At 45.0% G+C, this 12,907-nt stretch overlaps 1 protein-coding gene across 3 annotated transcripts in view; it reads left to right on the top strand.

Moving 5' to 3' along the window:
• LOC115411479 (histone-lysine N-methyltransferase 2C-like) overlaps nt 1-12,907 on the top strand; it is a 172,205-nt gene that overhangs the window by 120,314 nt on the left and 38,984 nt on the right. For all 3 annotated transcript variants that reach the window (XM_030123628.1, XM_030123625.1, XM_030123627.1), the window contains 7 exons: nt 3,772-3,838; nt 5,250-5,313; nt 5,511-5,743; nt 9,451-9,858; nt 9,942-10,049; nt 10,750-11,640; nt 12,363-12,629. In XM_030123628.1, coding sequence (XP_029979488.1) covers nt 3,772-3,838; nt 5,250-5,313; nt 5,511-5,743; nt 9,451-9,858; nt 9,942-10,049; nt 10,750-11,640; nt 12,363-12,629 — 2,038 coding nt within the window. The remainder of the gene's footprint in view (nt 1-3,771; nt 3,839-5,249; nt 5,314-5,510; nt 5,744-9,450; nt 9,859-9,941; nt 10,050-10,749; nt 11,641-12,362; nt 12,630-12,907) is intronic.

Here is a 12,907-nt window from a genome sequence, read left to right as displayed (position 1 = left end):
AAGCAGGAGAGAGGCAGGACCACCGCAGCAGGTCCAGAAATAATCCTGGAAGAATCAGTGATAATCCTGGAAAAACCTTATTAGAATATTTAAAATGGAATGTTTGAAAGTGCTAGGACAGGAGGTGCTCTCGGAAGAGCTGGGTCTTCAGGAGCTTCTTGAAGATAGGCCAGGGATTAAAGTTCTCCGTCACCACGACGGATTTCCGTCAAGTGGAAAAATTGAGGGGGGAAAAAGTCATACTGAAGTAACTTCCCATGTGTTTCGCGGAGTTCCAGTCGGCACCGCGATCCTATCCTGGGTCTGCTGTCCTGAATCTGCAGGTGTTTAACACAGGCACGCCACGCACAGGGGGCTGACAGGTTTAACAGTGATGATAATAAGATGACTTCTTTAGTTTTATGTCGGGAGGAGAGATTGATGACTATTTCTCTTTGGAAGGAAACGCTGCTCATTCTGTGCCTCAGAAACACATGGACAAGTTCAGCTTTACCGAAGTTAAGCCTCCAGACTAACTGTAGTTTAGTGCGAACAAGTAGCTTTCATTATGAAAGAACCACAGCGAAAAGGGAAGAAGACAGAACTGATCTGCATGGACCTTCATGTTTGGGTTCATAGCTTATCTCCTCTTGCCGGTATATGACTAGTGTGTGTGTTTGTGTGTATGTGCCCTTCCCGTGCGTGCGGCTGTGCGCGCCACGGCCTTACACGGTTACGCGCCCGACTGCATAAGTGCTTTATTTTGACCCGTTTAGCATCTTATTTCTATCTGTGTGGTACAGTACCAAGATAAAATTGAATGAATGAGTAACAGCCTTGGTATTTGCAAAGCCACTGTATTTTAAACACCCTCAGAGAGGATCTGGAACGGAATAGAAGTTCTGTTTCAGCTGACGTAATTTCTTCCAATCAAAAGAGAACATGATATTGGCGGGGGGGGGTTGTGGACGCAGGTTTGACGACATACAGATTATTTTGGCTAGCATATATGACATCATGGACACGTTTGTAGAGGAAGGTGCTGAAGTGGTAACTATTGAGAGATGCATGAAAAATAGATGGTGGGCGTGGCTTGATGAGAAGGGAGATGATTGAACTCCAATTAGATCATGGTGCAAAAAAATGAGGCAGCCTCACTTATTTTTTGCAGTAAGGTTTTCTTCTAGTTATTATTTTCACTCACTTCAAAGGTTTTCATCCCCTTTAAAATTAACCACAGAGCACCAAAATTGACCTGAAGCTTTAAAAATTTTCTGGGGGAGGACCCGCAGACCCCCCACCAGTACCACTCATGACATTTCTTCTCTCCATGTTAATAATCTTCTACACCTGTACACTCTCCCATTCAGTGTGTTTTACAGTATTGCCAAATTTGACTATATAAACTTGTACACTATAATAGTATTGTATTGCATCATTTTTAATAGTGGCCAATGATTTTGACCAGAAGAAAATTTTCAGTCAGATGAAAAATTTTTGCTTTAATCCCTGAGATAGGCAGGGACGCCTCTGTTCTTGTAGCACTTGGTAGGGCGTTCCACCAACGTGGAACGACCCATGAAAAGAGCCTGGATTGTCTTGTACAAGGTCTGGGGACCACCAGACTACGTTCCCCAGACGAGTGGAGTGGTCGTGGGGCGACATAAGCTTTTATCAGTGGACCTAAGTAGACAGGAGCAGACCCACTGAGGATTCTGTAGGCTAGGATTAAGATTTGAATTTGATGTGGGCAGCTATGGGTAGACCAGTGGAACTCAATGAGTAAGGGGGTGACATGTGCCCTTTTAGGGTGAGTAAGGGGGTGACATGTGCCCTTTTAGGGTGAGTAAGGGGGTGACATGTGCCCTTTTAGGCTGATTGAAGACCAGATGCGCTGCTGCATTCTGGACCATCTGTAGTAGTTTGACAACACAAGCTGGAGACCTGTTAGAAGAGCACTGCAGTAGTCAAGGCGGGAGATAACCATAGTCTGCACCAGGAGCTGGGTGGAGATAACCATAGTCTGCACCAGGAGCTGGGTGGAGATAACCATTGTCTGCACCAGGAGCTGGGTGGAGATAACCATTGTCTGCACCAGGAGCTGGGTGGAGATAACCATAGTCTGCACCAGGAGCTGGGTGGAGATAACCATAGTCTGCACCAGGAGCTGGGTGGAGATAACCATTGTCTGCACCAGGAGCTGGGTGGAGATAACCATAGTCTGCACCAGGAGCTGGGTGGAGATAACCATAGTCTGCACCAGGAGCTGGGTGGCCTGTTGGGTTAGGTATGGCCTGATCTTTCTTAGGTTGAACAGAGTGAAACGACATGATCGGGTGACAGAAGCAACGTGATCTGTGAAGGTCAACTGATTATTGATCATGACTCCCAGGTTACGTACTACACTGGTCGGAGCCAGAGGTATGGAGTCAATAGTGATGGAGATGTCCTGCTGTATGGTTGGCTTAGCTGGGAAGACCAGCAGTGGAGCTTTAACCTCACTAGGGTCACGGGGGTCACTTGGAGCCTATCCCAGCTACATAAGGGTGAAGGCAGTGTTCACCCTGGACAAGTCGCCAGTTCATCACAGACTGAACATATAGAGACAAACAATCGCTCTCACATTCACACCTATGGGCAATTTAGATTAACCAATTAACCTATCAGTGCATGTGTTTGGATGGTGGGAGGAGCCAGAGTACCAGAGAGAACCCACGCAGACACAGGGAGAACATGCAAACGCAGAACACACAAAGGTCCCACCCCTGTCGACTGGTGTTGGAATGGAACCCAGGACCTTCTGTCTGTGAGGCACCAGTGCTAACCACTGCACCACCGTGTCACTCACAACAGGACATATACATGTAAATGTCAAAGTCATGTGAAAGTACTGTTTGTTATTTTTGACGTCTATATGGAGAATACATGAGTAAATAGTTGTTTAATGTGTCTTATTGAATGTCAGTTGTTTGTGGTCAGTAGATGTGTTCTGAGGAGAGAACCTGAGCCCAACATTCGGAAGAACCCACATTAACAGCTTCATTCCATCAAATATGCATTTTTGACCATTTGGTTGACCTTTGACCAGTAATTGGACCTGGACACTACACCTTTTGTAGTGCAAAGCACTCTGAAGACATGACATGTCTCACAAAAAAACATTTAGGGTCCAGCATGAGCAGATTGTTACATTGAACTTCATCAAAAGTAAAGAGGGTTTGAAAGTTGCCCAAAACCCCATGTTTTCAGGGTTGAAAAAGTAATTTTCAGGGTAGGGAGGGTTTTTGGATGAAAATTAAAAAAAAAAAAAAAAAATACACATGAGTATTTAGAATATCTTGTAGCATCAGAAAATCAGGGCTAAAGTTGAATCTGAAAATTTTCCTGAAATAAGCCCCCCACCCCCCATCCCCCCATTTACAGATGAACCAAGTCCCAAAGTCAACCTACAGTACTCTGTAGATGAGCAGGTCAGTCAAATACCAGTAACTGCAGTCAGCCATTGAAGAAAATGGCTGTCATGGCTATCAGGGGTCAAATCTGAGATGGCTCAATATCCAGATCTCTTCAGAATATCAGTATCTACATGTGTGCCAAATTTCATGCTTTTATCACAAAATGCACAATTGTTATGGATATTTTGGTTAAGCTGCCCCACTATTACTGCTCCTGACATCCAGGGTGTGTTATTAGGATAGACTTTGATGGTCTTTGTGGGAACAACAGTGTATTCACAAATGTGAAAGAAGAGCAAATAACAAAGACCGATGGGCTGTGTCTGTGTTGTGTCAGGTTCCAGCAGGGTACGGGGGTCCCGATGGGTCCAGTTCCAGAGGCCACACCTCACATGGGGGGACAGGTATGTACCAAAAACCTGCTTTCCTTATTGGTCAACAATGGATCACATGACATTAAAGATGAACGTGAACAAAACCTTTTCAGATGTTATGGTTGATGTTATATTCGTGCTTAACATTTTTTATACCCCTGCCCCCCAGGAGAAGGGGCTATAAAGATATACCTGAAAATCCATCCATCTGAGATTACTGTCCATCCCAATTCTCCCAATTATTCACCTGAGTCTTTTCAGATTTCACACACATGGTTTTTCCATGTGCCCTTATTTCAATTTTTTTTTTTTTTTTTTTTTTTTACAAATTCTTTAAAAGATTGAAAGTTAAGGCTCTACATGAATCCCTGGGTAGGTAGGGTATCAATGAGCAGGAGGGGCAGATGGCTGTGCGACTCAACAGGAGTAGTACAGTAGTAAGCTCTACCTACTTTTTCACTTGCTGGGACTGGATTTTGTGACAAGTTTCAGATTTCCTCCACAATCATGAAGTGTATTGGTGGGCCTGGAAATACCTGATTGTTTGAGTGAAAAAGGCTGATCTTGCCATCATGTTTGTCCTGAATTAAAGTGACTTTTAACCCCGGACTCAGAGTAGAAAACAGAGCAAAGACACTGTTCTGAGTTGAAAACTATTGAAGTAATCCACACTTTAATAGGTTTTTTCCTGTCAAGTTACTATTTGTTATTCACTGAAATGAACCTAAGGTGGAATAAACCTTTTAAGCACCAAAGTCACAATATTGCAAGAAGCAACATAACTTGAATCAAACAGCTTTTTGAAATCTTCACATCAAAATTGAATATAAAGAAAAAAAAAAAAAACAACTCAGGCACCTAAAAGGTTAACTCAAAGCACAGTGTTTACCTGTAAAACGAACATTTGTAAAGACTAAAGAGTTTAGGACAGTTTAGAAAAATATTTGATTAATATAAGCTTATTCATCCTTTGCCACAGTTTTACATAATTGGTTTTACAGAGTCTTGAAACTACTGAGGAGATATGATAATTTGTCATTAAAACAGCATCTTATTAAAGCTGAACACATGGACAGTCTGGTGGACTGTTGCACAAACTGAAAGTCAGACTTATCATAACATCACTGATTTCTCCTCCAGTTTGACTTTGAACTACAGGATGATCCACGCTGTGGTCATAATGTGCTTTTATTCTATTATTTACACAGACTGACTATGTGTAAAGTTTTTATGTTAGTGATTAGTTCATTGTGTACACACTCAGATTCAACAGTATTTACTGTTTTCCATCAGCGTCACTGACTCAGATTCAAAGGGACCAATAGGAGATGAGCATCAGCCTCGGGTTAGGAGTAAACTGGACTCAGGTCTGAGGAGGGAAATGGAAATGTGGACCAGTGTGTGCACTTTTTAAACACCCTGATGTTGTTTCTTCTGTCAGGATGAGAAGTTGAAAACTCAGATGGTGCGTCCGAACCCTCCCAGCTTCGGATCAGGCTTCGTCAGTGAGTATCAGGGAACGGTTTTAAGATGCTTGAACTGTCCGTCTGTAAAATGGAAGAAAACTATCCAGAAAACCTGTTGAAAACTCAGCGTTAATAAGGATGCCAATACATTAATATTCTCTAAGTGTGTCGAACTGAAACGATCCCACGGATGAGAACCTTCAGAGTGTGTGGAAGTGACGGTGTGTTCTCTGTAGATGAGTCCCAGCGGCGTCAGTACGAGGAGTGGTTGGGAGAAACGCAGCAGCTCCTGCAGATGCAGCAGCGCCTCCTGGAGGACCAGATCACCGCTCACCGCAAAACCAAGAAGGCTCTGTCAGCCAAACAGAGGACAGCAAAGAAGGCCGGGCGGCCCTTCGCAGAGGAGGACGCCTCCCAGCTGCGCTTTATCACCGAACAGCAGGGGGCGGTACAGAAACAGCTGGAGCAGGTACAAACCCACACCTAGGCTTACACATTCACATCTACACCATTTAACTACACTGAAGAAAATAATGAACATTAACATTAATGTCACATTTTCATCAATGGATTGACCAACAGATGGGCTTTTTTCTTTTGTTTCATCCATTTTGGTTAGTGATAGTAAAATAATACTTCATCTGTTTCCTCTAACGTACTCAGTACTAGAGGTCGCACAATTATTGGCCGGGCCGATTATCGGCGCTGATATTTGGAAATTTGACGTATATCAGTATCGGCCTTTTTTTAATCTGATGGGCCGATATTAAGAAATCAATTTAAAACTGGGTTATCTCGGCCCAGATGCAGCCCCCCCCCCCCCCCCCCCCCCCCCCCCCCCCCCCCCCCCCCCCCCCCCCCCCCCCCCCCCCCTCTCTCTCTCTCTCTCCTGCACTATCCACTCTGCGCCCTCTGATTGGTTGAGGCTGAAGCTGTCCTCACACACAGACTGGGACTGACTTGGGATCAGACTGTGTTCTACATACATGTTCTCCATTACTAATACATAGAGCGTTTAGAGCAGTGGTTCTTAACCTGGGTTCGATCGAACCCTAGGGGTTCAGTGAGTCAGTCTCAGGGGTTCGGCGGAGGTCAAGACACACACTCGACTCATTAGTCGGGTGTGTGTGTGTCGGGCTAGGTCCGTGTATGTAAACAAACGGCTTCGGAGACTCTTTCTCTGACTGACATCCAATATACGCGGTGTACTGTTGTTGCTTATAGCACTACAACACATCCACAAGTGTTTATAATCTCTTCCACTCGTCTGACGATGAATTATTTTAGTATTTTCCACTTCGTTGTTATGACTTTTGCTACTTCCTGTTAACCACGGAGGCAGCCATGTGTAGTGTTTGTTTACATTTTTCGGTCACCGCACTGGTCAGTTACAATCATGTGACAACTGACACACCGTCGCGGATGGAGAAATCGTATTACGCTAAAGCCAAGCTAGTGCCATAATAAAACCAAGGTAAAGCCACGCATTTCTGAACTGGTCTCTCAAAGGCAACAGCAGAAGTCACACTGATTTGCTGTAAATATTCATTATTATTGTAGCCTGATGGAAATTAGGTGATGGGTGTGTGTTAAAATGTTAAAAATGATAAATAGCATAAATACAATAAGTTCATTATTGGAATACATAAGGTTAAAAATTAAAACCATTTCAGTGTGGTTGTATTAAAAAAGGTCATGTCTTTGTGAAAAGGGATGGAATTTGTTGTGAGTTCAAGCACTGTATTGGTTTTGTTCTTTGAGCACAGTGATGTTAATGCACGGTTCATTTTGTGCACCAGTAAAACATATGCCTGTGTCTTGAATTTGAAAAAAATCATATTTTATTTTTTAATAAAGAAGGGTTCGGTGAATGCACATATGAAACTGGTGGGGTTCAGTACCTCCAACAAGGTTAAGAACCACTGGTTTAGAGCCAGACTGATGAACTCATGTTCTGGTAAAAGCTCATCAGACTCCACCTCAGCGTGCTTCCCTAAAACAAGTGAACGGAGTTTTTTGGGCGTTCTCTCTCTTAATCCCACACATGCTTTTCTCTCACAGACTGTTTCCATCTCCGTATTATCAGCAGTCTAATTCACACACACGTCAGGAGGTCATCTGAGTTAGCAGAGCTGCCACTAATGTTTCTTCTGCTCTGACGTTCTTCTGAAACATTAGTAGTAGTTATCAGATGTAGAGCACAGGGATGTTTAGTCCAGTTTCAGAGGAGTTTTCTGCCTTTACCTTTGACACATGTGTTTTCTCTCTGGAGCTTCTCACACCAGAAAACTTTCCCTCTCCGCAGTGTGTACTCCTTCTGCATCGAAATCCGACGCGGAAGGAGTACACCCCCCCCGCGCGTCAGATAGTGCCGCTGTGGGGCTCTGACCACATGCGTCGATTTCTGACTGTTTGGGATGAGACTGTGTTGGTCTGTAATGTAATAGTGTGTGTTTGTGTTAAAGTCACATGAAGAACTCTACAACTCACAACTCCTAATGTCACTGTGAGCTTTCTAGTCCTATGATCTGAAAATTAAAGTGAAGATGACAGAGTCAAATTCAGAAGTGATTTATGTGAACATGGTTCATGGTTTTAAATCCTGTGTGTGCTCATTAAAGCCCTAAAGGCTGTTTGTGTTCTGTCAGGAGTTTAACTGCACTCACAGACACTATTAGACTTTTTTATGGAGCTTTTGTCAGATTAATAATTAATAATGTAGCAACATAGTTTTGAATGACAGGGTCCCTGCTGTCGCATGGTAAAATATAAAATTTAATAATGAAATCAACTTAAGGCGTCCCAAATGCTGTAATAAATGAAGCATGATGAGTTGAGCAGATGTCAGCATGTGGCCCCAGAGTTTACAAGAGTCTCCCTGTATTTTTGTTGCGTTTGAACTTCAAACAAAGAGAAGTCATTATAGTTATATTTAAATTTTACTTTATTTACTGTGGAAAAATTTCAGGGAGCTATTTATTTAAGCTTTTATTCAACTTATTATTATTATTATTATTATTAGCTATTATTTTCTATTTGTTTGATTAAATAAACATGCTATAGGCATTTAAGCGAAGTTCAGTGTTTGCATTATTCAAAATTTTTCACGCCAATTTTTACACTTTTACTGGAAATGAATATCGGCTCCAAATATCGGCTTCCTCTAACTACTAATAATCGGTATCGGCCCTGAAAAACCCATATCGGTCGATCTCTACTCCGTACCAAGTATAATTTTATGTGTAAAGTTCATCCAGTGCTGTTTGGGTATTTTCAGTCTAATGATCAAACTCTAATGACGATAAAACAGCCCCTCAATCATATTTTGTCAAAACAGCATTTGTTTTGTTTAGTAATAATTTTTAGCCCTCTGCCAAGGGCTATTGTAATCATTTTGTCATCTGTCTTTGTCTGTCTGTCTGTCCATTCAACACATACTCTCATTATCTGAAGAATGCATTGACATATCTGCACCAAATGTATACTGTGGATGCATCTTGGCATAGAGCAGAAGAATATTGAAAATAGGTCACCTTGACCTACTTTTTCAAGGTCAGATGGCCTTGCGCAGTTATAAGGTCTGAGGACTTTCAAATATATATATATGTATGTAAAAAGTTTTACACAGACAATCTAATCTAAATGGTAGGGCAGTAACTTTCAACAGAATCTTACACCATATTTGGGGGATTAAAAGTCCGCAACACGTTATGTTAATATTCTTATTAAAATGAAAAGTAATATTGATATATGTTGGTTGTCATTTGAAACTACAGAATCTATTCTGTCTGATGCCGTACATACTATAGTCTGAGCTAGTTAGCTCATGGAAATGCTAAAACCAACACAAAGTCAATCTTCACATTTCAGTGTGAGCCTGTCTGTGATATTCTTATCAAAGCAGTAAATGTTGTTTCCTTACTGTTTGGTGGTCATTTTTGGTCTGTCCCTGCTATTCATGCAGTCTTTAGCTGCCATCTTGTCAATATCTGTCAAGACTTCAAATTTAAATACAAATATTCAGAATTCTACTTCTCAAAAGACTTAAATTTGTTCTTGTGGTTAAATCATACTTTTCTCAGGCAGAGGAACAGTCACAGTCTGAAGAACACAACTTAGCTGTTAAATGTAGGAGATGGAACATGTTTGTGGAATAAAGCACTGCTCTGTGTCCAGATCCGGAAGCAGCAGAAGGACCACGCCGAGCTCATCGAGGACTACCGAACCAAACAGCAGCAGCAGCACAGAGCGCCCGCCCCTCCCATCATGCCTCCCAGGCCGCCCCTCCTCCCTCAGACCATGCTGACCCAGCCCATTGTCCCTATGCAGCCCCATCCGGGCGGCCCCGCCCCACGTGTGCCCGGCATTCGTCCTGGTTGGACCCCGGGGGCTGGGGTTGGGGGGGTGATGGGGCAGAGGATGCCGGGTCATCTGCCCCCTCAGATCCCCCCCACGCTGCCTAATACCCCCCAGGTTCCAACTCACACCCAGACCGGACCCTCAGCAGGCTTCACCCCCAGTCCCAGGGGTCCGACCGGAGGTCCCAACGGAGCAGCAGGGGACGGAGCTGCCCCCACCCCCCAGGTAAGAAAACAGAGCTTTAATCCATCAAATCAAACAGGTTAAAGAGAAGGTGTGAAGGCCAACAGATGTGTGTTCTCACACAGGTGAAGTTCGACGACAACAACCCGTTCAGCGAAGGATTCCAGGAGAGAGAGAGGAGGGAGAGGCTGAGAGAGCAGCAGGAGAGGCAGAGGGTCCAGCTGATGCATGAGGTCAGCACCCCCACCAAACACCACCAGGACCAGCACCACCCACCCCCACCAAACACCACCAGGACCAGACTGATTTAACAACTCTAAAATTACATCACACCAAATCTGTACTTGTATTTTTCCATGTCCTCTTCATTTTGAAGAACTCTGACCTTCAGAACACACACAGTATGAAGCTATTTCTGTTTCAGATTTTCTGTCATTTCTCCACTGATTTGCTTCATCCCAGATGGTTTCATATGGGGGAGGGGGCTGAAAAGTTCATAGCCTGACTAAGAAGGCACAGTAGTACTACAGACATTTCATGTAAATGTTTGCTTTTCACCCCTCCCTCGTTCTCCCTCCCCCTCTTGAATTCCTCTTCCCAGTTTTTCACAGCTGATAAAACTGGAGCATCATCCCCTATAGACACCATGTCAGCATGAATGTCCTGGGGGGCTAACCCCTTTTTCTGCAGACATTTGATCAGACCACTGTGCCACGGATGGTTCACCAAATGTCTCTGGTACTACTGTTCAAAGTCCTAAATTATTTATCCAGTGTGGGTTTATCTGGAAGGAAGCCATGCAGTTAGTATCAGGACAGGTTGAATTTAATGTATGCTCAGTTTCATTGCTGTGGAAGAACTGCTTCTTAGTCACCTATGAACTTTTCAGCCCCCCCTCATAGAACAGTTCTGACTTCAGTGTTGTTGTCTCAGGTGGAGCGTCATCGTGCTCTGCAGCAGAGGCTGGAGCTGGAGCAGCAGGCTCTCCTGGGGGCCCCCATAGGACCGGGAGCCCGGGTAGCCCCCCCTTCAGGACCCGGGGTGGCAGCGGGTCTGAACCCGTCCGCTTCCATTGGGGAGGGTCTGTCCCAGATGCCCTTCTTCAGCTCAGAGCTGCCCCAGGACTTTCTCCAGTCCCCGCCGGCCTCCAGACCTCCACTGCAGCTCCAGGGCCAGCAGGGGGCCCCTATCCCACCGCAGGGAGCCCCTCACCAGGGCTTCTCGGGAGGACCCCACCCGACCCCTGTCAACATGCCTTCGTCCAGCCTCCAGACCAGACCGAAGCTCCTGGGCCCCACTGGCTCCTCTGTCCAGGGACAGGGATGCCCGGCCGGGGTGTCAGCAGCAGGACTGACCCCCTCCCATCCTCCAGGTCACAGATTTGGACCAGACTCAGCCTCCTCCTCCCCCTCCCCCTCTACCCCTCTGCCCCCCTCATTCCCCGGGGGTTCTGGAGGCCCCGCCTCCCTCATCCAACTGTACTCCGACATTATCCCTGATGACAAACCAAAGAAGAAGAGGTGCAGGAAGAAGGACGGAGATGACGCAGGGGGAGGGGCCAGGACGCCACTGTCATCACACTCTGATGACATCACAGCCCCGCCAACTCCCTCCATTTCTGATACTGCTTGTTCCACACCCACCCGGGGAGGCCCGGACCAATCAGATCTATCATTTCCTCAGATCTCCACCCTCTCCGGTCTGGCACCATCGTCAGAGCTGGAGAGGCAGCTGTCCGTCAGCGCTGCAACCCAGGAAAGAACCTCCAACCTGGGCATGGAGTCCCAGAGAGCCCCCCCGTACGCTGCTCATCTGGAGGTCAAGGTGAGCAGACTGAGGGGCAGAGTTTGGTGCCTCGTGGTCTGCGGACCACACTTTGAATATCATTGCTATAAGAGTATCCTGTGGTCTGAGGTGTGTTAAGAGGGAATTTGATCTGATAATCGGCTCCGAAACGGTTCGGTGCCGACAATTGTAAATACTAAACTTGTTCAGTATTTACGACCAAAAATCTAAAAAGCCGACGACCCCTGAGTCATGATAATTAAGAAGTGAGCTGACTGAGGAACAAGGAAGCAGGTGTAAATTGTCCAATATTGTCCTAGAACATCATCGTTCCTCGTGTTGTGTTTTCCAGTTGTTGCTATGTTTCTTCTTCTTCGTCCTTGTTAGATCACGTTTGATCACGTGAGATTTCTGGCTCAGAGGACTAGATTCTAGATCAGTGGTGGGGCAGAATCGTTATGTGTGCTGTGTTGAGATTATCGGAACACACCACACAGTACGATCAAAACTGTTCAATGCCTGATGTTTTTATCTTCATGTGTGGAGTCTGTAACCGATTAAAAAAAATCACTTGAGATTTAGAAAATCCTAATGTGTGTACCAGGCTTTAGCCATGTATCCGTGGAAAAAACCCACTGAGTGAAAATGATGATGACAACAGGATGTGCCTGGACCTATGTATTCTAGTTTACACTGTTTAATAACGCTGCTCTTCTCCTCCTCCCTTTTGTTTTTCTTATTCTGCTTCTTCTTTTCCTCAGGAGGAGCGGGTGGAGGGCAGAGTCTGTGGAGAAGATGTGGTGAAGATGGAGGAGGGTGAGGGTTTCAGTTCTCCTCCTGGTGGAGGAGATGGAGGGAAGGAGCTCCTCCGACACCTCCTGAAGGACAAGACCTCACCTGCCACCACACCGTCACCCACCAGACAGGCCCCGCCCACTGGACCGGCCCCGCCTGCCGCTCACCGACAGCTGTCCGTCGAGAGCACCCGGTCTGAGGATGAAGACGGGCCTGGTTTCCATGGCAACATGGTGAGGAACAGGGGTTAGTGTGGGAAGTGTTTCTGTTATGTGGGCAGGAGTAAATAAATATACCAGGAATTCTGTCTGTCCAAGATTTTAGTCCAACCGTTCTCCCACGTCACTATTAACCCAGTTGTTTTCAAATTCAACACGTTTACTTCACCAGTAGTAGAGGTGCAGTGCACAGTTTAATGGCTGAACTTCAATTTTGGGATTTTTTTTTTTTTTTTTGCAAGTTTTTGAAAATTTGAATGTACAAAAATTGGCCAACTGGTTGTTATACCTCC

This window comes from Sphaeramia orbicularis, chromosome 20 (genome assembly GCF_902148855.1).
Source record: "Sphaeramia orbicularis chromosome 20, fSphaOr1.1, whole genome shotgun sequence".
NCBI classification, from domain to species: Eukaryota; Metazoa; Chordata; class Actinopteri; order Kurtiformes; family Apogonidae; genus Sphaeramia; species Sphaeramia orbicularis.
Note: the sequence above shows the minus strand (reverse complement) of the source record. Positions and strands in the feature narration are given on the sequence as shown.